This window comes from Staurois parvus, unplaced genomic scaffold (genome assembly GCF_062004578.1).
Source record: "Staurois parvus isolate SC_StPar_1 unplaced genomic scaffold, SC_StPar_1.0 ptg000503l, whole genome shotgun sequence".
Lineage (NCBI taxonomy): Eukaryota > Metazoa > Chordata > Amphibia > Anura > Ranidae > Staurois > Staurois parvus.
In genome coordinates, this window is record NW_028318299.1 from 244,966 (window position 1) to 265,941 (window position 20,976).

General features: G+C 42.9%; 1 protein-coding gene across 6 annotated transcripts in view; it reads left to right on the forward strand.

The window, feature by feature from the left end:
- The window catches only part of LOC149451947 (uncharacterized), a 92,346-nt gene that overhangs the window by 19,934 nt on the left and 51,436 nt on the right, over positions 1-20,976 (forward strand). For 2 of the 6 annotated variants that reach the window (XM_089689899.1, XM_089689902.1), the window contains 11 exons: positions 907-1,002; positions 1,090-1,155; positions 3,881-4,124; positions 6,732-6,923; positions 9,405-9,433; positions 9,895-9,951; positions 11,305-11,376; positions 12,675-12,743; positions 15,185-15,274; positions 15,365-15,433; positions 18,257-18,802. In XM_089689899.1, the coding sequence (XP_089546025.1) occupies positions 907-1,002; positions 1,090-1,155; positions 3,881-4,124; positions 6,732-6,923; positions 9,405-9,433; positions 9,895-9,951; positions 11,305-11,376; positions 12,675-12,743; positions 15,185-15,274; positions 15,365-15,433; positions 18,257-18,304 (1,032 nt within the window). In that variant the 3' untranslated portion in view covers positions 18,305-18,802. Of the gene's footprint in view, positions 1-906; positions 1,003-1,089; positions 1,156-3,880; positions 4,125-6,731; positions 6,924-9,404; positions 9,434-9,894; positions 9,952-11,304; positions 11,377-12,674; positions 12,744-15,184; positions 15,275-15,364; positions 15,434-18,252; positions 18,803-20,976 lie in introns of those variants that run through there. The other 4 variants (XM_089689903.1, XM_089689900.1, XM_089689904.1 and 1 more) reach the window with 4 other exon arrangements.

Sequence of the window (20,976 nt, forward strand, 5' to 3'; positions counted from 1 at the left end):
TTTACAATATCAAAAAAGGGTACAAAGAACATCCGTTGTCCAAACATTATAGGGACGTGCACCACAGAGATCCACACAATGTTACTTTTGCCTTTCTATCACTTTGCCTTCATTTTTTGTGGCATAGATTCAGCAAGGTGTTGGAAACATTCCTCAGAGATTCTGGTCCATATAGACATGAGTTACTGTTGCCTTTCCATCATTTGGAACCAGTCTGCCCATTCTCCTCTGACCTCTGACCTCAACAAGGTATTTTCCTCCACACAACTGCCACTCACTGGGTATTTTCTCTTTTTCGGACCATTCTCTGTAAACCCTAGAGATGGTTGTGCATAAAAATCCCAGTAGATCAGCAGTTTTTTTAAATACTCAGACCAGTCCATCTGGCACCAACAACCATGCCACGTTCAAAGTCACTTAAATCCCCTTTCTTCCCCATTCTGATGCTCGGTTTGAACTTCAGCAAGTTATCTTCACCACGTCTAGATGCCTAAATGCATTGCATTGCTGCCATGTGATTGGCTAATTAGCAATTTGTGTTACCAAGCAATTGAACAGGTGGACCTAGTAAAGTGGTTAGTGAGTGTACAAGACCTATTGAACCTGCCAATGGATTTGTATATCTTTTCATCCAGTCCTGAGATTTACACAGCTCTGACAAATGGCACAGCTCTGTCTGGCAGGGCAGGGAACCTTATTTATCCTTGGTGCGGTTCAGTAACAATTACAGATTTGAGCCCTCCCCCAGCCTGGGATTGGACAGTTAAAGGAGAAGTAGCACAGACTTGAGGGATGGCATTAAAAGCCGTAGTATTGTAGGAGGAGATAGACTGCCCCTTGTTTAGTCTTTTCATGCACCAGGAAATGGAATGTCAATGATACAGTCATGCCGTTGTTGTATTGTAGACATGGCGCCTGCTGTGGGTAATACTTGGGTCCGGTGTGATAATACTGCAAATATACATCATCGGTGAAGAGCTCCACATCTCGACCTTCCCCTTGGTGAGGACCTGTTGGCCATGTACAGGGTGTTCTGTCATGAGGACTATCTAGTGATATAATGCTGTTCTCTTATATCTCATCCTGAAGGTTTTTCTGGTTCCATTATCCACCATTACTGGCATCTTCCTATTACCGCTGGACACCAGGAGCAGTGTGAGTACACCGCATGGCAAATACAAATGAGAAATGAACTGAGTGCACTACATGGAGATTAGTACATCTTCGAGCAGAATGAGGATTATAAAGGAAGTCCAGTCAAGAAGATACAGTTTATCTTTAAGGGAAACAGCAAAGGGCACCAACTAAGTGCAGGATATAGGAATAGACCTTATTATAAATAACAAGGAGCAATTCACAAGGTGCACAGGGATAAGAACATGTCATCCACTCAGTGTGGTTTGGGGTTAAACCTCAGTGTGTCTTCAGGAGACAGGAAGCAGATGCAGCTATCAGGAGCTGTTTTGGACACCAGAAACCATAAATCCTGGAGCCACCCTGGAGTGCATGGGCTGCGCAGGACCAGACTGTAACTGCTCCTTTTTCAAGCCTCAACAGTTACACTCTGAAACATGTAGCCACCCCCCCCCCAACACTGCTGCCTTCCCAAGTGCAATGTTGAGTCCTATGCAACTGATGCACTACAGGGTGGCTTCAGGACTTCTAGTTTTGTTTCTGGTGTCCTACACGGCTCCTAACAGCGGCATCTGCTTCCTGGCTCCTCTTATTCTTGTGCATTTTGTGAGTCACCACTAGTTAGTTTTAATAATGTCTTTTCCTATATACTGCACTTAGTTGGCGTCCTCTGCTGTTTCCTTTATATATCTCTGAGATTACTTCATTCCCACCGAGGAGCTGCCATGGATCTATTTGGACCTGCAGACTTTTTAGTGTAATCCTACACACCCACAGCACATTCACATGTATGGTGATGTTGTAGCCTAACTGTATCTCTAAAATATTAGTGCGGCACAAAAATGCATGATACAATTTCATAAACGCATGTAAATTGAGCGTATAGGTGAATAAAGTGCAACAAAGTGCAATATCAATATAAATTGTATAAATAATTCAAATGATGTAAAAAGCAATAAAAGGAGTTCGTAGAATTATTTGTGAATATTAAAACGTCTTTTGTGCAAAGATATCCTCTGAAGTAGTGCCTATATTTGGCACGTGAGGTTATCCGTGAAGTATAATGGTGCAAGAACTTGTGAAAGGAAATCCACCCTTGGGACGGATGTACACTCACCAGACCATAAATAATAATGCCCATGGGTTATACTACATCGCACATCTGGGGGTGCAGCGGTATGCTGGCAGCTACAGGATCATCCATCCATCCGTCAAGGAGGGTGCCTGGTTGTCCTGGGGAGGAATCAGCTCAGCCACAGGAGCCAGAAAGGTGCTTATAGTGTAGTATTTTATTATAGTAATGATAGCAAGTAACATAAAAGTATCCACGTGGAGTAACATAAATTAATAGAATAAAATACCAAGAAGCCCGACACTCCTCCGCAGTGGCGGCTAGACTTCAGCAATAGGGCTCCACCCAACGTGTTTCGTGTACTAACACGTCCTCAGGGGCACACCCATACTTGCTATCATTACTATAATAAAATACTACACTATAAGCACCTTTCTGGCTCCTGTGGCTGAGCTGATTCCTCCCCAGGACCACCAGGCACCCACCCTGATGGATGGATGACCCTGTAGCTGCCAGCATACCGCTGCACCCCCAGATGTGCGATGTAGTATAACCCATGGGCATTATTATTTATGGTCTGGTGAGTGTACATCCGTCCCAAGGGTGGATTTCCTTTCACAAGTTCTTGCACCATTGTCCTTCACGGATAACCTCACGTGCCAATTATAGGCACTACTTCAGCCGATATCTTTGCACAAAAGACGTATTAATATTCACAAATAATTCTACGAACTCCTTTCATTGCTTTTTGCATCATTTGAATTGCTTATACAATTTATACTGATATTGCACTTTTTTGCACTTTATTCACCTATACGCTCAATTTACATGCATTTATGAAATTGTGTCATGCATTTTTAGAGCTGCACTAATATTTTAGAGATTGCAGTTCTGGGACTGTTACCTATATCCTGAGTGCTAGCTGTTAAACTTTTACTCATATCTATATATATATATATATTTATCTTTTTAATAATGTATACTTTTCAATTAGCGCTCGCTCTATTATCTTTTTGAATACTAACCAGGGGCGGACTGACAATTTGGAAACTCAGGCACTGCCCAAGGGCCCGGGGTCAGTAGGGGGCCCCATGAGATGCCCCTGGTACCTTTTTCATAGGCTTTTTTGAATTTGGGCAAGGACACAGAGGCCCCATGAGTTGTCAGACCGCCCCTGATACTAACTCTATCCCTGCCTGCACCATTCTCAATAATTTGCTGCGTTTCAGTTTATCTGTAGCCAGCTTTGGTTAGCATAGTCATAACAAACCCAATGGCAGTTTTTGTCTGTGACCCACCGTGGAAATTCCCTTCCTATCCCTATAACACAGCAGAAAGTCAGAGGACATTGCCCTAATTTGTGGGGAAATCATCCTTCATATAGTTGTCACCCAAAAATGTTGTGCCCATTGGAAGATTTTCTCCTACCTCCGGTTATGGTAACAACTTTAAAATTTTGTATTTTCATAAAATTCTTTCACGGTGATAAGGGTCACCAAGACTAACATGGTGGGTGAATCTACCCAGTAAAGTCATAGTGAGAAAATAAAAATCTGACAGGGGTTCTAACCCTTCCACACTCTATTTAAAACTGAAACAAAAAGGTAACATTGGTCGGTGTGCTCCTTTAAGTGATATGTCACATTCTTCTCGCCATTCACTCTGGCTGTGCAGTCTCCGGTCATCGGAATCTTCTCCCGGTGCTCAGAGTATACCTGGCTGTCGGACGTGCTCAGAACTACAGGAGAGGTGGTTCCATTCTACATCACCAACAACAACTCCTCGGAGTTCAAGGTCCGGGTCTCAAAATGTTCCTTTGCCATATTGTATCACTCCAAGACCAGGGGGAGGCTCAACATCACCGACGTCACCGACTCCCTCTATGACAACGAGGTCACACACATGTCAGAAGCCTTGGGTGAGTTCTTATACATTTCTATTTTTTATAAATGATCATAAAAAATATATTTTTTTAAATGTAAATGAATTATTATTTAATTATAGTTATAAATTGTAGTATTAAATACCAATAATGATTGTCTGATTTAAAAATGAGGTAAAGTGTCAGTAAACCCAAATGTATTTTTTGCATCATTGGCTCTAAGATGAATTGCTCTTTCTGTACGCTCAACATTTCTTTCATTACTCTAGTCTTAGAGAGTCAGAGTCAATAGACAAACTATTGATAGGTTGCCAGCGGGAAGTATTGATAGTATAATAGATAAGTATGAGTTTAAAAAAAAAAACCTCTTAGATGGGCATCTTAGTGCACTCAATATACAGGGATATGGGATATGATCTATGAGCACACATGGACGGGTGTCTTTATTTAACCTAACAAACTATGTAACTATGTAACTATGTAAATACCTGGTTGATTCTGTCATTTCCTTCTTCTTTCTTATTCGGATTGGTCATGCTATTTCAGCCGATCCTCCATCTTCAGTATTGCCACTCTCTCTCTCTAGTTTTCCTTTGGAAGGAAGCCATGTTCTATTCTGAGGCCTTACATTATATTAAAAAAAAACACATCCTCGGTTTCCTTTTAGACATTCATGCTCCTCCCTGCTGGGTATTTCAGACATTAGCTGTGCAATCTGCTGATCACTTTATTAGAGTGTAATTAGGCAATTGATGAGCAGATTACACAGTCAAATTAAGCCAGTAGCACCCAGTGCACAGCAAGAAGGGGCATGTGCATATAAAGCAGGGGTCTCCAGACTTTCTAAACAAAGGGCCAGTTTATTGTCCTCCAGACTTTAGGGGGGGGGGCCTGTGGCCACTGTAAAAAGAAATTGTCCTGGCCAGGGGTGGACTGACCATTTGGAAACCCGAGGGCCCGGGGTCAGTAGGGGGTCCCATGAGATGCCCCTGGTACCTTTTTCATAGGCTTTTTTGAGTTTGGGCAAGGACACAGGGGCCCCATGATCCCCTATTGCCCAGGGGCCCCATGAGTTGTCAGTCTGCCCCTGGTCCTGGCATCAGTGGGAGTAAACATTGCATCTTTGGTATTAGGAGGAGGAATAATGTGGCTTTACTGGTGTCAGTGGGAGAAATAGTTCCCCATCACTGGTGTTAGTGGGAGGAATAGTGACCCATCATTGTTGTCAGTGTGAGGAATAGTGCCCCGTCATTGGTGTCAGTGGGAGGAATAGTTCCCCATCACTGGTGTCAGTGGGAGGAATAGTGACCCATCATTGTTGTCAGTGTGAGGAATAGTGCCCCATCATTGGTATCAGTGGGAGGAGTAGTGTCCCATCATTGGTGTCAGTGGGAGGAATAGTGCCCCATCATTGGTGTCAGTGGGAGGAATAGTGCCCCATCATTGGTGTTAGTGGGAGGAATAGTGCCCCATCATTGGTATCAGTGGGAATAATAGTGCCCCATCATTGGTATCAGTGGGAGGAATAGTGCCCCATCATTGGTGTCAGTGGGAGGAATAGTGCCCCATCATTGTTGTCAGTGTGAGGAATAGTGCCCCGTCATTGGTGTCAGTGGGAGGAATAGTGTCCCATCATTGGTATCAGTGGGAGGAATAGTGCCCCATCATTGGTATCAGTGGGAGGAATAGTGCCTCATCATTGGTGTCAGTGGGAGGAATAGTGCTCCATCATTGGTGTCAGTGGTAGGAATAGTGCCCCGTCATTGGTGTCAGTGGGAGGAATAGTGCCCCGTCATTGGTGTCAGTGGGAGGAATAGTGCCCCGTCATTGGTGTCAGTGGGAGGAATAGTGCCCCGTCATTGGTGTCAGTGGGAGGAATAGTGCCCCATCATTGGTATCAGTGGGAGGAATAGTGCCCCATCATTGTTGTCAGTGGGAAGAATAGTGCCCCATCATTGGTGTTAGTGGGAGGAATAGTGCCCCATCATTGGTATCAGTGGGAGGAATAGTGCCCCATCATTGGTATCAGTGGGAGGAATAGTGCCCCATCATTGGTATCAGTGGGAGGAATAGTGCCCCATCATTGGTGTCAGTGGGAGGAATAGTGCCCCATCATTGGTGTCAGTGGGAGGAATAGTGCCCCATCGTTGGTGTCAGTGGGAGGAATAGTGCCCCATCATTGGCGTCAATGGGAGAAATAGTGCCCCATTGTTGATGACAGTAGCAGGAATTATGTCCCATTGTTGGTGTCAGTAGCAGGAGTATTGCCCCACTGGTGTAAGTGGGAGGAATAATTTCTTGTATTAGTGGAAGGAAAAGTGCCCCAAGGGTTGGATAAAGGCAATCGGGGCCACAGTTTGGAGACCACTGATATAAAGGAATGACAGGTATGTGTTCTTTCTCATAATGCTCAGCTTTTTACATCACTGAAAGCTAAAAAAAAGAACTTTGGAACATTTGATTTCGCATTATCGCAACACAATTGTGTTTGATTCCTGATAATGGGGATGATTCAGTATTTTATTGAGAGTTTTTTCTGCCTGGACTTCATCTTTAAATATCTTTTTCTCCTACCCTTTCCAAAATCTTTGGATCACTGCTGTGATCTTTGACATCTCATGACATTTTTATTTCATCACACAGGTAAGGAGAAGGTTCTGGTTGTGGTGGATGATGTGGACGACAGCAGCGATAAGGAAAAGAGCAGAATTTTTGAAAGCCAGCCGACCATCCGTAACCAGACCAGGGGCCTCTATCTCTTCACCAGGGAGGAGAAAGAGAATAAGGAACGGCTCAAAGAGAAGATGAAACCCATCCTGAATACACTCACTCGGGGTAGGTCTGAGGAATCCTCCAGTGCTGAGGTTGGGAAACATGAGAATGTGCTGAAGGCTATGGCGAATGGTAGTGGAGGGTCTTTGGCTTGAACCTAGACATAACATATATGTAAACGTTTGTAGGTCACCTCACAAGGGTCCCATTTATTTCTACAGTTCCACCAGCAGACTAGTCCTGAGAACTGAATGTTGTCTTGTAAAATGTAGCATAATAGACTAATTTTTTCTGAATATACTGTACTTTAATATTTCTGTCAATATGGGAATCATGTAATATCTGTTGGCACCCAGTTATGTTGCCTATGTCAAGGCTTTAGTCTTGTTGGGCCTTCAGGGACTGATTTCCAGAAATGGGTTGCACAGAAGGAACTCTTAGAAACATTATCTAGGGCTTACAAGAAGGTTAGAAAAATGTTAATCTGCTAAAGTCGAACCCCACAGCAGCATGTGATCAATCCCAAGGTGTTAAACTAGGACCATGTTTAGTGTCTATTTCCTGGTCCCTAAAGCCAGCAACAATTTGGAGCTACATTCTACTCATAACTCTTCTCAAACTCACTGCACAATGAGGTCTGATGTTCTGCTGAGTGCCATTGAGATGCCTTAGGCTCAAGAAATCTTGAATCTCAAAATCTGACCCATCTGGCTATTCAGGAAGAGCTAATAACTGGCTAGCTCTACATTGTCATTATTCCAGTATAGGCTATATGATCCATGCCTTGGCTCTGGTCATGTTACCAATGAATGCCGTCTGCAACTCCCTCCTCACTGGCCTGCCTCGCCGCTGGCTATCCCCGCTTCAGTCGATCCTGAATACGGCTGCCAGACTCATTCACCTTTCGAACCGCTCCGTTTCCGCCACCCCCCTCTGCCAATCCCTCCACTGGCTTCCGATTGCCCAACGGATCAAATTCAAAATCCTAACATTGACGTACAAAGCTGTCCACCATACTGCCCCGAACTACATCACTGACCTAATATCCAAGTACCGCCCAACACACACACTCCGCTCCTCACAAGACCTCCTTCTCTCTAGTTCCCTGGTCTCTTCCTCCCATGCCCGCCTCCAGGACTTCTCCAGGGTGTCACCCATCCTCTGGAACTCCCTGCCCCAACCCATCAGATTATCATCTACTCTCCTCTCCTTTAGGCGCACCCTGAAAACCCATCTCTTCAGGGAAGCCTACCCCACCCCCTGCTAACTTGACAACCTCCTCCACTCTTCCTACCACTCCATTCCCCACAGCTATCTCCTCCTGTGCCACTATCCCCTCCCTCCTAGATTGTAAGCTCCAAGGAGCAGGGCCCTCGCACCCCTCATGTTTTGCATTGTATTGGTATTGTTCTGTCACATGTTCTGTCCCCCTTTGTAATGTACAGCGCTGAGCGAACTATTGGCGCTTTATAAATACTGTATAATAATAATAATAATAATAATAAATGCTGTTAGATCAGATTCCAGCTATTGCTGTAAAGGGAATGCTCTTCGGCCTTATTTGTTTATCATGAACACCAAACCTTAGCCAGTAGTAGCTGGTCACATTCAACTGGACTTGTTCTGTAATGTTGGAGTCATTTATATACAACCTCTTCAGTTCTAATGTGTTCCAGAAACATGTCCCAGCATTTGTAGCCACCTGTCTAGCTCAGTCAAAATAATCCAATCACCATGGAATGTGTATAATATCAGCTGGCTATAATTACATGATCCCCTCCCATTGTGCCATGGAGTCTGTAGCAGGTGTTAATCATTCAATTTACATGGTTAATGGTGTGAATTGTTGCCATAATGTCAGGGTAAAAAATGTTAAAATACTATATGTGGGAGACAGGAGGTGCCAAAGGTCCCTAACTATTGCGATTGCAAACCAGATTTCAATCATTCCAAAATGTGCACCTCGCTGCTTGTAGGTAGGTAGAGTCTACAGTCTCTATTGCAGGTGGCACTTGTCCATAACGGCAATGCAGCTGGAGGAGGAAGTCGAGAGAAACTGGGTTGACCCTGGCAGCCATCTTGGGTCATGCAGAGTCTTTTTAAGTCCCTGCCTCCGGGTTTTGGTACTCATTTTGGGAGTGGCTAGTGTAGGGACCAGAGACCCATCAGTCATGGACAGCACTGGCAGTAAGGAGAGGTTCTGGAGGAGTAGGGAAAGAGTAGGACTGATGACTGCAGCTTCAGAAAGATTCGCTTTGGGTTGGACCGGCCAAGTCACATTCTGCTCTCCTTGTCAGATGTTGTCTTTAGCTCAGGACTACATACTACTACACTTCTCTCTACTCTGGACTGTTGTAAGTGTCCTGGTCAGGTCTTCTTGTACTGTTTTACATGTTCTGCAATATATTGTTTTTGACAATCTGGAACTCTGTGTTCCCTGCACTCCAAACTTTACATGATACTTTTTTTTTCATTGTAGTAAGTCCAATGTAAATGGTATGTAAGGAGATTTCTAAAAATATACATTTTGTTTTCCTTCTTCAGCGTCATCCAGTTATCTGATATTAGATGTGGTAAGTATAGCAGATGTGGTGAGTACGTACAGAGCGAGTCTATAGGCCAGATTATATTGTGTATTTTTTAGAGTGTGTTCTTGATTAATATTCCCATATTGTGGATCATCTTTCAGTTTCCTATGTTTTTTTTTACAATGGTAGACAAGGCAACTCCACTTTTATTGTTGTTCTAGTTACAGTCTCTTTCATAGGAGCTAATCCATCCGAAACAGGGTGATCTTCAATGACTGCTATCATGGGACTATAGAGGGTTCGGTTTGTTACAGCTCTGTCCTGAGGTTAGGGAGAGATTAGACTCCAGTGGTGCTGGAAAGCCCATGCCTTGTCCTGATTTAATTAAATCAAACAACCATTTTAGGTGAAGTATCTCAATATGTAGAGAATTCCTGAAAAGGGGCATCTTGGACATCTTTCTCTCCATGTCCATTTTTCAATTAATTTTGTTTCCTATTCCACAGGTAGGGATTCTCATCCTGTATGTGCCATGGATTCATTATTACAGCAGTGTTTATCACGTGAGTAAATGTTTCAGTTTTGTATCTGCTACACAGCTGGGTTCATACAGTTCCATGGTTCCAAAGTACTGAACTGACAGCAACCAATCAGAAATCTGTTCACAATATATCAAATTAATTTCTGGGCTACTAATCTTAGCACATTATTTTTGTCCACTACTCTCCTCTAAAGAAAAAAATATACACGGGATGGCCATGAGTCAGTTGACCCCTGACCTGACCATCATACCTCTATGAGCTTGTTGGACATTTTCATTTCAGAACTATGGCCATTAATATGGAATTGCCTCCCTTTGCATCTTTATCCTTTGGGAGTGTGTGCACTTTTGTGAGGTCAGGTGCTGATGTTGGATGAGAAGACCTGGCTCACAATCAGCATTCTATTTCCTTCCAGAGGTCTTCAGTAGGGTTGGTCACACCATGTCTTTATGGAGCTGGTTTTGTACACAGAAGCACAGTCACCTGGAACAGAAAAGGGTCTTCACCAAACTGTTACCACAAGGATGGAATAGCACAATTGTCTACAATGTCTTTGTATGTTGGAGTATTACCAGTATCCTTCACTGAAATCCCTGAATTCAATCATTTGGAGGAGGATCTGCATACTTCCCTCAGACCCTCAGAAATGAGGAGTCTATTCCATGGTCTTCCTTTCCTTCGGCCAAATCCTCAATATCAAAAAATAGCTTAAACTGGTTGTAAAGGCAGAAAGTTTTTTACCTTCCTGCATTCTATGCAGGAAGGTAAAAACATGTATGCAGCAGCCCTCCCTAATACTCAGCTGCGCCCCCTCTCGGTTCAGCGATTTGCACGAGAGCAATGGCTGACTTCTTCTCCTTATTAGCTAAGACAGCAGCCATTGGCTCTGACTGCTGTCAACCACAGCCAGTGTGCCAATAATGAGAGAGCAGCTGATGAGGCCAAGCAACAGCTCTATGTGTCTTATGGACGCATAGAGCTGGGCTGGAGAGCGAGCACGCACCAGTGCCCCAATAGCAAGTGGCTTGCTAATGGGGGCACTGGTCAAGGGGGAGGAGCCAGAAGTGGAGCCAGGGGGACCCAAAAAGAAGAGGATCAGAGCTGCTCTGCACAAAACCATTACATAGAGCGGGTAAGTATGACATTTGTTATTTTTTAAAAAGCCCAAACTTTAGTACCACTTTAAGTGGAGATATCTCAGTGCCAGAGTGCTCAAGAGATGTAAGATCCTGGACTACTTCTTTATCATCCACCAGATGCAGAGTTCTCACTTCTAGGCATGGTAGCCTTTTAAATACAATAAATATTGTATATACAGTAAATAAAACCATATTGATACAATGTAAATATATCATTTTGTCTCTCTGTGTATAGGGCGCTATATTGATATTATCTAATATTGATGGTTCATTGCTGCTCTATAACTTCCTACTTCCCTCCAGCTTGGTGAGTAAATATAATAATGATATAACTTGTTCTTAAATGACCAGAATTGAGTGGATTTAACATATACAGTCAGATTGAAAGTACATAATTGTAGTTAAGTTATGCTTTTTTTAGGGTGGGGGGATTTGTGCTACTAGGGATGATCGGGGGGATTTGTGCTAGGACTGAGGATTTTGAGGGAAAATGGGATGGGGTTGTGCTAGGATTGAGGATTGTGCTAGGAGGGTTTTTTTTTCTTTAGATTTGTGCTGGAGAGAGAGGATTCAGGCTAGGAAAATGGGGGAGGGGCTCATACATCTGGGGGGAGGGGGGCATTTAACAATTTAGCACCTTTGCCCTGGGCTGTAGATGACCTTCTCCCAGCACTGCTTGAAATCGGTAAAGCTACAGAGTTAAAGTAGATGTAAACCTGAACAAAAGGTCATTTGCTCTGTGCACCATGTATCTTAAACCAATACGGAGATTTTTTTCCTCGTAATATCCGTTTTTCACCTTTTTTTTATTCATCCCTTTCCCCATCTCTGTTTCTGATCTCCTCCAGCCTCCTTCAGCCACTTCCTATCTACATGCACGCACCGCAGTTTCAGTTGCACAGCCTTACTATAGACTAGCTTCCTGTGCAATTTGTACTAGTTTGGCCACTTTTAGTTTTCACCAGAGGAGCATGTGACAGGGTGACAATGCAGGATCACAATTAGGAGATACTGTAGGTGTCACCTCATAACAGCACGGTTGGCAACATCTTAAAATAATTAGGAAGGGCATCCTGAAGGGAACACTATTGGACATGGTCAATAAAATGGACGTTACCTCCTGGCTTATGGCTTGTAGTGTGGCACCCTTCCCCCTTTGCTTTGCTATATTTTAGACAAAATAGGGCCTTGGAGTACACGAAGAGAAAGTGGCAGTAAAATAAGCCCCATGGATGGTGTCAGTGGCAGTCCTCTAGTACATCCTCCAGGATATGGACGCTGAAGGACAATGCCCAAAACCCCAGGACCCCAAAGATCCAAGACACTTGGCAACTATTTAACAGGAATGCACGATCAAAGACCTTCATGGCAGAACCACCAATTAGTATTTCATTGAACACTGCATATGTAAAAGGATTAAAAATGACTTTCGAAACTACAATACTATATTAAAGCTTCCATGAGATATAAGTGATTGGGTTTACAACTACTTTAAATACATTTATACCTTCTCTTTAATTGATCTGATTAAACATGTTTATACTAACATAATATTGAGGGAACACCACTCTTTTCTTTCCTTTATGGCATATTTGTGATTCCCAGTCTGGCACTGTGCTCCCGCTCACCTATCCTATAGACCGTCCGAAACGTGTGCCCCGGGGCTTGAAGAAGGTAGGTTGGCCCCTGTGCAGTATAATGATGGTGCCATGGATAGATTGTGGTCCTGCAGGTTGCTATAGACATTATGCTTTATCACAGTCCAATATGGGTCCATGGGAATGTAGCACTACCCACTTGGGGGTTGCTGTTGAATTTGGGTCCCCCTATAAACCCGCACAGCCAGTCCGTTAGCATTTTTCACACAGCGGTCATCCTCAGAGAGAAATCAGACATTGAGCGTTGGTTTTGTTCTTTTATTTAGGGGATTAAACTTGGATGGGGTAAGGGGTGTATAGGATGCCCAAAAGTACTGAACTCTGAGGACAAACTTCATGAGCTATTCACAGCTTTTCCTTTCCTGATGCATGGTCTCTGCTGGAATTCTAGCCAGCAACTCCAGTTGTAATATCCTTGTCCCCAGATGAACTTCTCCTCACCCAGCAGCCTGGTAACGTTCCTTCCTGACCAGGGGATCTGGATCCTGTTCCTTTAAGTAAAGTGCACAGTCACTAGAAGGGAGCTAATCTGGTTTCCCACCAGAGAGCTCCTTCCACTATATGCACAGGGGATTATAAAATGATCACACTAAACAGCTGTAGCACCCCTCAGGTTTAGCTAGGGGGAGCTAGACAGGTTTTTAGTTAGAGGCAGGATAGCAGCCTGGAATGAGTCAGCCTGGGTATGAGTCAGCCAGGTAACTTTACATCAGGGCTGAGAGCTCTGCAGGTCAGTATCGTTACAAATCCCGATATTTACTGCACTGAGAGGCAAGAAAAACCTGATTTTAAAAAAATGGTTTGTCCACATTATAACAATTGTTACTATTTGCAAATTCCAAAGGTTGAGTCTGATAGTGCCAAAAGCCAAAGGGCTGAACGGCAAATAAATAATAAACAAAGAGGGAGATAATCCCCACTGAACCTAATACTTAACTTTCTGTACTGAAAGCCCAATTCCATAAAACTTGGGCTTGAACCCAAGTGGGGCTTCACCCATAGTGCAAGGGTGAATTTCTCATTTACAGTAGGTCTAGGGAACATAGAAAAGAAGATCTACTTACCCGATCTTCTACTGTTCCACACTCACCGGTCTAAGCTCCTGTCATCACCAACACCAAATGCAGTAATGGCACTGAGGGAAAGTCCACAGTCAGAGCATGGGGGGGCGCCATCTTCCAGAGGAGTACATAAGTTTTTTTTTTTTTTTTCTTCCAAAAATTTTTATTGAAATACAAGACATTTGAGATTAAAGACAGGTACGGAACACATTTTGCATACGTATAACTGAAGCAATCTCCCGTAGCGCAGACGGGTATTCAGACATGTAATTGAAGTATGCAGTAAACATAAACAGGAGATCACGCTACCCAGTAAACAAAGTAAAATAACAGGTTCGCACATATGAATGGTAAGCAATAGAGGTATAGAGGATGCAAGTGTCGGGGGTAAAAAGCGCTTAAGTAAGAGGAGTACATAAGTTAAGTGCCCAGAGTTGGGGTTTTAATTTTTAAAATTTCAAAAGTAAACAACCCAACAAAAGAAAAGACAGTATAAATGGATTGTATTACCTTTATTATGCAGGAAAGCCTCTTCTGTGCTCCTCTCTGATTTACTTTCTCTGTGTTACTGCATCTTGACATTTTTATTGTAGTACTAGGATCCTCGAACTGAGTCTGAGTCTCCAATGAGAATGCACATACTGGCCACTGATTGGACAGGAGGATGGTAGTGGGCAGGGTTTAGTCATGAAGTCAGGAAAATTCAGGCCCCAGTAGTAATATAAAACAAAATCACAAGCGCAGATGAGGCTCCCTAAACAAGGAATAATTGACACCTTGTGTACTTTTAGGCAGGACTGTAATTGAGTCCAGGTTAACTTTAAAGCCAGTCTGTACAGCATGGAGGCGGTCATTGCTGAACCCCTTGGGGAAAAAAAGCTGTATCTGGCGCTACTGGCATAGAACAAGTATGTAGGCAGTGAATCAGAACTCTTTATCTGCAAATGGATTCATGAAAAAGGTAAGACCAACGGGTAAACCTGACAGTCACGCATCAAGGAGATCAGTGTTGGCATCCTCCATATTATTCTGTGTCATCTCTTGGGTTCAACAATCACATCAATCAGCTAAGCTGCTTTAAAGTCAGCGCTAGGGAGGGGATTAGGGGAGGGGCCTCTGAAGTTAGAAATTACTGTTTTTCCCCACAACAGCCAATTGGATTCAAGCTTTCATTCCCCAGTAAAGTTTACTCTCATTGGCTGCCCTGAGACAATATGGACGGTCTTTACTTTGGAGACTCGGATAGACAAGGTCTATCGTATCAAATGGTAGAACTGGTGTTAGTGAGACGCTTTATCAGTTGTTACAAGAAGTAAATCTTTAGATCCAAATGAATAAAATATATCAATATTGAGAAAAAAAAATCATATTAAAATGAATAACAAATTTCTTTCAGGGCTCCTCAAAGACAAGCCTCCTCGCTCTTCTGTTGGTGATGGTGTTGGAATTGTTGGCTATGTATTGGTATCACTCCGGCAAGAAATATGTAAGTGTGGGATATCTCTGCGTCATTTATTAAGTATACTTTTCATTCTCTCAGTAACAATTTCTCTTTTTTACCTTTCTCATATAAAAGGTCGTATTTATTGCGCAGTCGGTTTCCCCATTCCTGTATGCTGCGCTGTTATCATTAACAACCACGAGTGTAAGTAAATCACCATAAAAGGTGCAAAATGATGGCACAAGTAATAAGTGAACTTTCCAGCCCTGCAGGCTGTTTTGCAGAGATTGGATATTTTCATTTTTATTTATTAAAAATATGTAACAAACAAAATCTTTAAACACACAAAGAAAAGACTCCAGTGGATTGCATGAACAATGGTGACTTGGATTGTAAAGTCCCTGAAGACTACTGATTTCAGGTTGACGTGTTTCATGGGAAACCCACTTCCTCAGGACCTCAGATCTCCACCAATAAATAAGTCACTATAATGGATATCCATCCCGTATGATAAAAGAGAATGGGAGACACACAGGAAAAATGGGGAAGGAGGGCAACAAACTGAGGAGGGGGAGGGTGCCTGGTGCATGTATAGCACTGGAAATAGGAAAAAAGATTCCAAAATAAATCCATTAAATAAGAAAAAAAGCATTTGTCCTCACAGATCTACATGGCCAGGGCTATACCCCCTGCCCCAGAATACAAACAGAGCTTACCATTAAATGTACCATTCAGAGCAGACATATAAGAATTTGGACTGCCAAAGAAAGTTTCATAAGTCCTCATAAGATGTATAGGGAACCGATATAGATGCCTGAGCCTGCAAGGAGAAAACCAAGCAGACAGCCTGTATTAAAATTGCTACAGGCATACCTCGGTTTACAAATTTAATTCATTCTGCATGACTTTTCGTATAGCGAAAAATTTGTAAACCAAAACGCTGTTTCCCATAGGAATGCATGGACAACCAATTAATCCGTTCCGGAGGTCAGAAAAAAGTAACCACTACTAAAATACTAGTACTCCCCCTGCCCACAGACCCCCACAACCACCGGCCAGGGTTGTGGGGAAGAGGTCCTTGTCCCCATCAACCTGGGGACAAGGTGCTTTGGAGGGGGGGAGCCCCCTCTGCCCAAAAGCTCCCCCCATGGTGAGGGCATGTGGCCTGGTATGGTTCGGGGGTGGCGCTCACTCATCCCCCCCCTTTCCTGACCTGCCGGGCTGCATGCTCTGATAAGGGTCTGGTATGGATTTTGGGGGGGACCCCCAACACCATTTTTTTTACATTTTGGCATGGGAGTTCCCCTCAAAATCCATACCAGACCCAAAGAGCTTGGTATGGATGGGAGGGGGGACCCCACGCCATTTTTTTATTTATTGTGCTGGTTTTTAAATGTAATTACGGCTTCTTTTTTTTTTTTTCACTATAGCTCAGAAATTCAGCTGTCACTTTCCCCCAACTAAAAGAAGGAAAGTTTTCTTTTAGTTTATTTCCCCGAGTTAAAACAAACAATGTCTCCTTTAACACCGGGGAAAGTGACAGCTAATTCTGTGAGCTATAGTGAAGAAAAAAAAAGCCGGAAATTGCATTTAAAAATCAGCACCGATATAAACTTCGTATTGCAAAAATTATTTTTTTAAATTTGCAAACCAAGGCATTATTTTCAATGGGTTTTCATTCGTAAACTGAAAATGATGTTAACCGAGGCGTTTGTAAACCGAGGTATGACTGTATATGTAATCAGGTTATCGAATAACTCTGTAAGGTTACTAGAAACTTTGATCTTCTCACCGAGCATACAGCTTCCCTGGGTCTCTCCAAGATGGCGTCCAAATGATCTGGAGCTATTCCCTGAGCTGCAGTTTGTGTTCCGGCTTAGAATGCGTCAGGAAGTAGATTGGAAGTGATGTTGGTGCTCTATTTTTTATGTTTTAACCTGGACGTTCAAAAGAGCTACTTTTACTGTTTGTATGTATGCATGTATGTATGTACTGGTATGTATGTATGTATGTACTGATATATATATGTATGTATGTACTGGTATATATGTATGTATGTACTGATATATATGTATGTATGTATGTATGTATGTACTGATATATATGTATGTATGTATGTACTGATATATATGTATGTATGTACTGGTATATATGTATGTATGTACTGATATATATGTATGTTTGTATGTGTGTACTAGTATATATGTATGTATGTACTGATATGTATGTATGTACTGATATGTATGTATGTATGTACTGGTATATATGTATGTATGTACTGGTCAGGGGTGGACTGACAACTCATGGGGTCCCCGGGCAACAGGGGATCATGAGGCCCCTATGTCCTCGCCCACACTCAAACCACACCAAACAAAGCCTATGAAAAGGTACCAGGGGCAACTCATGGGGCCCCCTACTGACCCTGTGCCCTCGGGCACTGCCCGAATTCCCAAATGGTCAGTCCGCCCCTGGTACTGGTATATATGTATGTACTGGTATATATGTATGTATGTATTTATTCTGCTGGAAAGCATGTTGGGGATCTTTGTATTAACAGGTAAGGTGTGCAATCAATACCTTTACCTGCAAGTGAACTCATCTATCTAATAGAGTGGAAAAGCTTTGCCAATATTCAGATGTTTTCATATCTGCCAAAGGGAGGATCTCAGATTACATTTAGAACCAGTACAGGAAAGGGGCACATGAGTAGGATAATCCACCAAGCAATACACATATTCTCCAGCACTCAGTCCAGCTAATCAGCAGAGAAAACCTAATTCCACTTTATGAACAGTGACGGAGGTTTTTATTCCATGCATCTGCACATACACTTGAAACCACTCAGCCGGGTCTGTCAGGTCAAGGCTCCTCTGAAAAATGCCGTCCTAAACTATCTGAGCTTCCAACACAGGGTGTACTGTTTAGTGCCTTCACCATGTTTGACAGGTTGTCTTCTTTTGTGTGCTGGTAGAGATACTATGCTTATGTGTTTAATACTTTAACTTCACAACTTTTTTTTCTAGGCAGCACCCTAATACTGGAGGCAGTGAAGAGGACAATATGAGCATCGTATAAGAGGCCAGAACCGGAGCAGACTCCAGAATCCACTCTGGTGTAAAACCAATGATGAAGTCCTGGGTGATGGCTTTCTCTGAAGCATGGTGCTTTAAAAGGACCAATATACACCTAATATACTGATCTGTCTCCCTTCCTTTCCCTTTCCCCCATCTTTCCCTTGCTTTCCCTTCCCCATTTTTTTTCTCTCTCCCTCCCGCCAAGATCTCCACTTTGTCCAAGTACAGCCTGAATTAATCTATCCTCCCTATCCCACAATGTGTCCACAAGGGCTTTTTTTTATTATATCTTTTATTAATCCACAAGGGCTTATATCCATGATTCCCCCTCCCCTCCCCCACTGCCAAATAATATTCCCTCTCTTCCCTGGCCTTGTGATTTTTTTCTATGTTGCTCTATAAAGGGAATAACTTATACATTCCGCTTGTGAGTTTATTTTTGTATATGACACAAAGCAGATTGAAGATGTATAATAAAAAATAACTGTGTTTTACAACATTTTCTTGCATGGTGATGTGAACAGCCAGAGCGAATGACTGTTTAATTTGTGTAATGAGAACGTCCTCTAATTTAGCTATAAAAATCAATGTAAACTGTGTGAAGTCTTATCATTTCCATGGTTCCTTCAGGATGTAGATCGAATCAGGAAATGATCGATGAAACAAGCCCAGCCCGTGAGGAACTTCAATCCAGGTATATCCTGAAGATCTAGACTTAGCTACTAGCAACAAGCAAAGTCCCCTATGGTGCCAATCCATGGTGGGTGACCTACAGTTGTGTCCAAAATTATTCAACCCCCACTGAAATTGAGTGTTTTGGCCAGTTTGACATTGCTTTTGATCATTCAGTCATCTTGCTTACATTTACATTAAAGAGGCACTTGTAGGTCAGACAAATATAACATAACAGTTATAATGAAATAACCACAAATGTCTTTTCTGTGCTCACAGCATTATCAGTTTTATTCAACCCCCAAGTGACATTCAATCTTAGTACTTAGTACAGCATCCTTTTACAGTTATAACAGCTTTTAAACGTGAAGCATAGCTTGACACAAGTGTCTTGCAGCGATCTACGGGTATCTTCGCCCATTCTTCATGGGCAAAGGCCTCCAGTTCAGTCACATTCTTAGGCTTGCGCACTGCAACTGCTTTCTTTAAGTCCCACCAGAGGTTCTCAATCGGATTTAAGTCTGGTGACTGCGATGGCCACTCCAAAATGTTCCAGCCTTTCCTCTGCAACCATGCTCTAGTGGACTTGGAGGTATGCTTGGGATCATTGTCCTGTTGAAAGGTCCAACGTCTCCCAAGCCTCAGGTGTGTGACGGACTGCATCACGTTTCCATCCAATATCTCCTGGTACTGAAGAGAATTCATGGTACCTTGCACACGCTGAAGCTTCCCTGTACCTGCAGAAGCAAAACAGCCCCAAAGCATGATTGACCCTCCACCATGCTTCACAGTAGGCAAGGTGTTCTTTTCATCATAGGCCTTGTTCTTCCTCCTCCAAACATAGCGTTGATCCATGGGCCCAAACAGTTCTAATTTTGTTTCATCAGTCCACAGAACACTATCCCACAACTTTTGTGGTTTGTCCACATGGCTTTTGGCATACTGCAGTCGACTCTTCTTATTCTTTGGAGACAGCAAGGGGGTACGCCTGGGAGTTCTGGCACGGAGGCCTTCATTACGCAGTGTGCGTCTTATTGTCTGGGCTGAAACTTCTGTACCCACATCTGACAAATCTTTTCTCAGTTCCTCAGCAGTCACACGGGGACTTCTCTCCACTCTACGCTTCAGGTAGCGCACAGCAGTCGAAGTCAGCATCTTCTTTCTGCCACGACCAGGTAGCGTTTCAACAGTGCCCTTTGCCTTGAATTTGCGAATGATGCTTCCTAAGGTGTCTCTTGGTATGTTTAACATCTTTGCAATCTTCTTATAGCCATTGCCCTTCCTGTGAAGAGAAATCACCTCTTCTCTTGTCTTCCTGGACCATTCTCTTGCCTTCACCATGTTTGTAACCACACCAGTAAATGTCTAGAAGGAGCTGAGTATCACAGTCATTTTAAAGCTGCCTAATTGGTGCTTATTATGCTTGATTGCTGCTCGGTGACATCCACAGGTGTTTTCAATACCTGATGGAAAGCACCTGTATGAACCTCTGTTCTTCAGAGTGGTAGTCTTTAAGGGGTTGAATAATTGTGGCAATGAAGAAACCACATAAGAACCATTTACTACTGTATTACATAAACAATTGATGTCATTTTAGTTGCATTTGGGTAGTTACAACGTCCTTGTAGGATTTGATTCTGAATACAATTCCAAATGTACACTATAGTCCCTAAACCCCTTTACAGCATTGGGGGTTGAATAATTTTGGACACAACTGTATGTAAAGTTGACCATAGATGGGTCATTGGCTTTTGTTCAGCCAGCGGGCTGAATGAAAAAAAATTAACAGATTCTTCTATCCAAGCAAGTGAAGCGGATGGAGAAGTCCTCCCCTGGACATTGTATTCTGACAACAGTAGTCTTTGCTGTCAGAACACGTTGATCAACAGCTGCTGCTGATTGGCTGCAGCCACTGATTGACAAAAGTTTTGGGGGCGTGGCCTGGCTGGAGCCTGGGCTGAGAATGTTACATCCATTCACAGTGGATTTTCAGAGATGTGC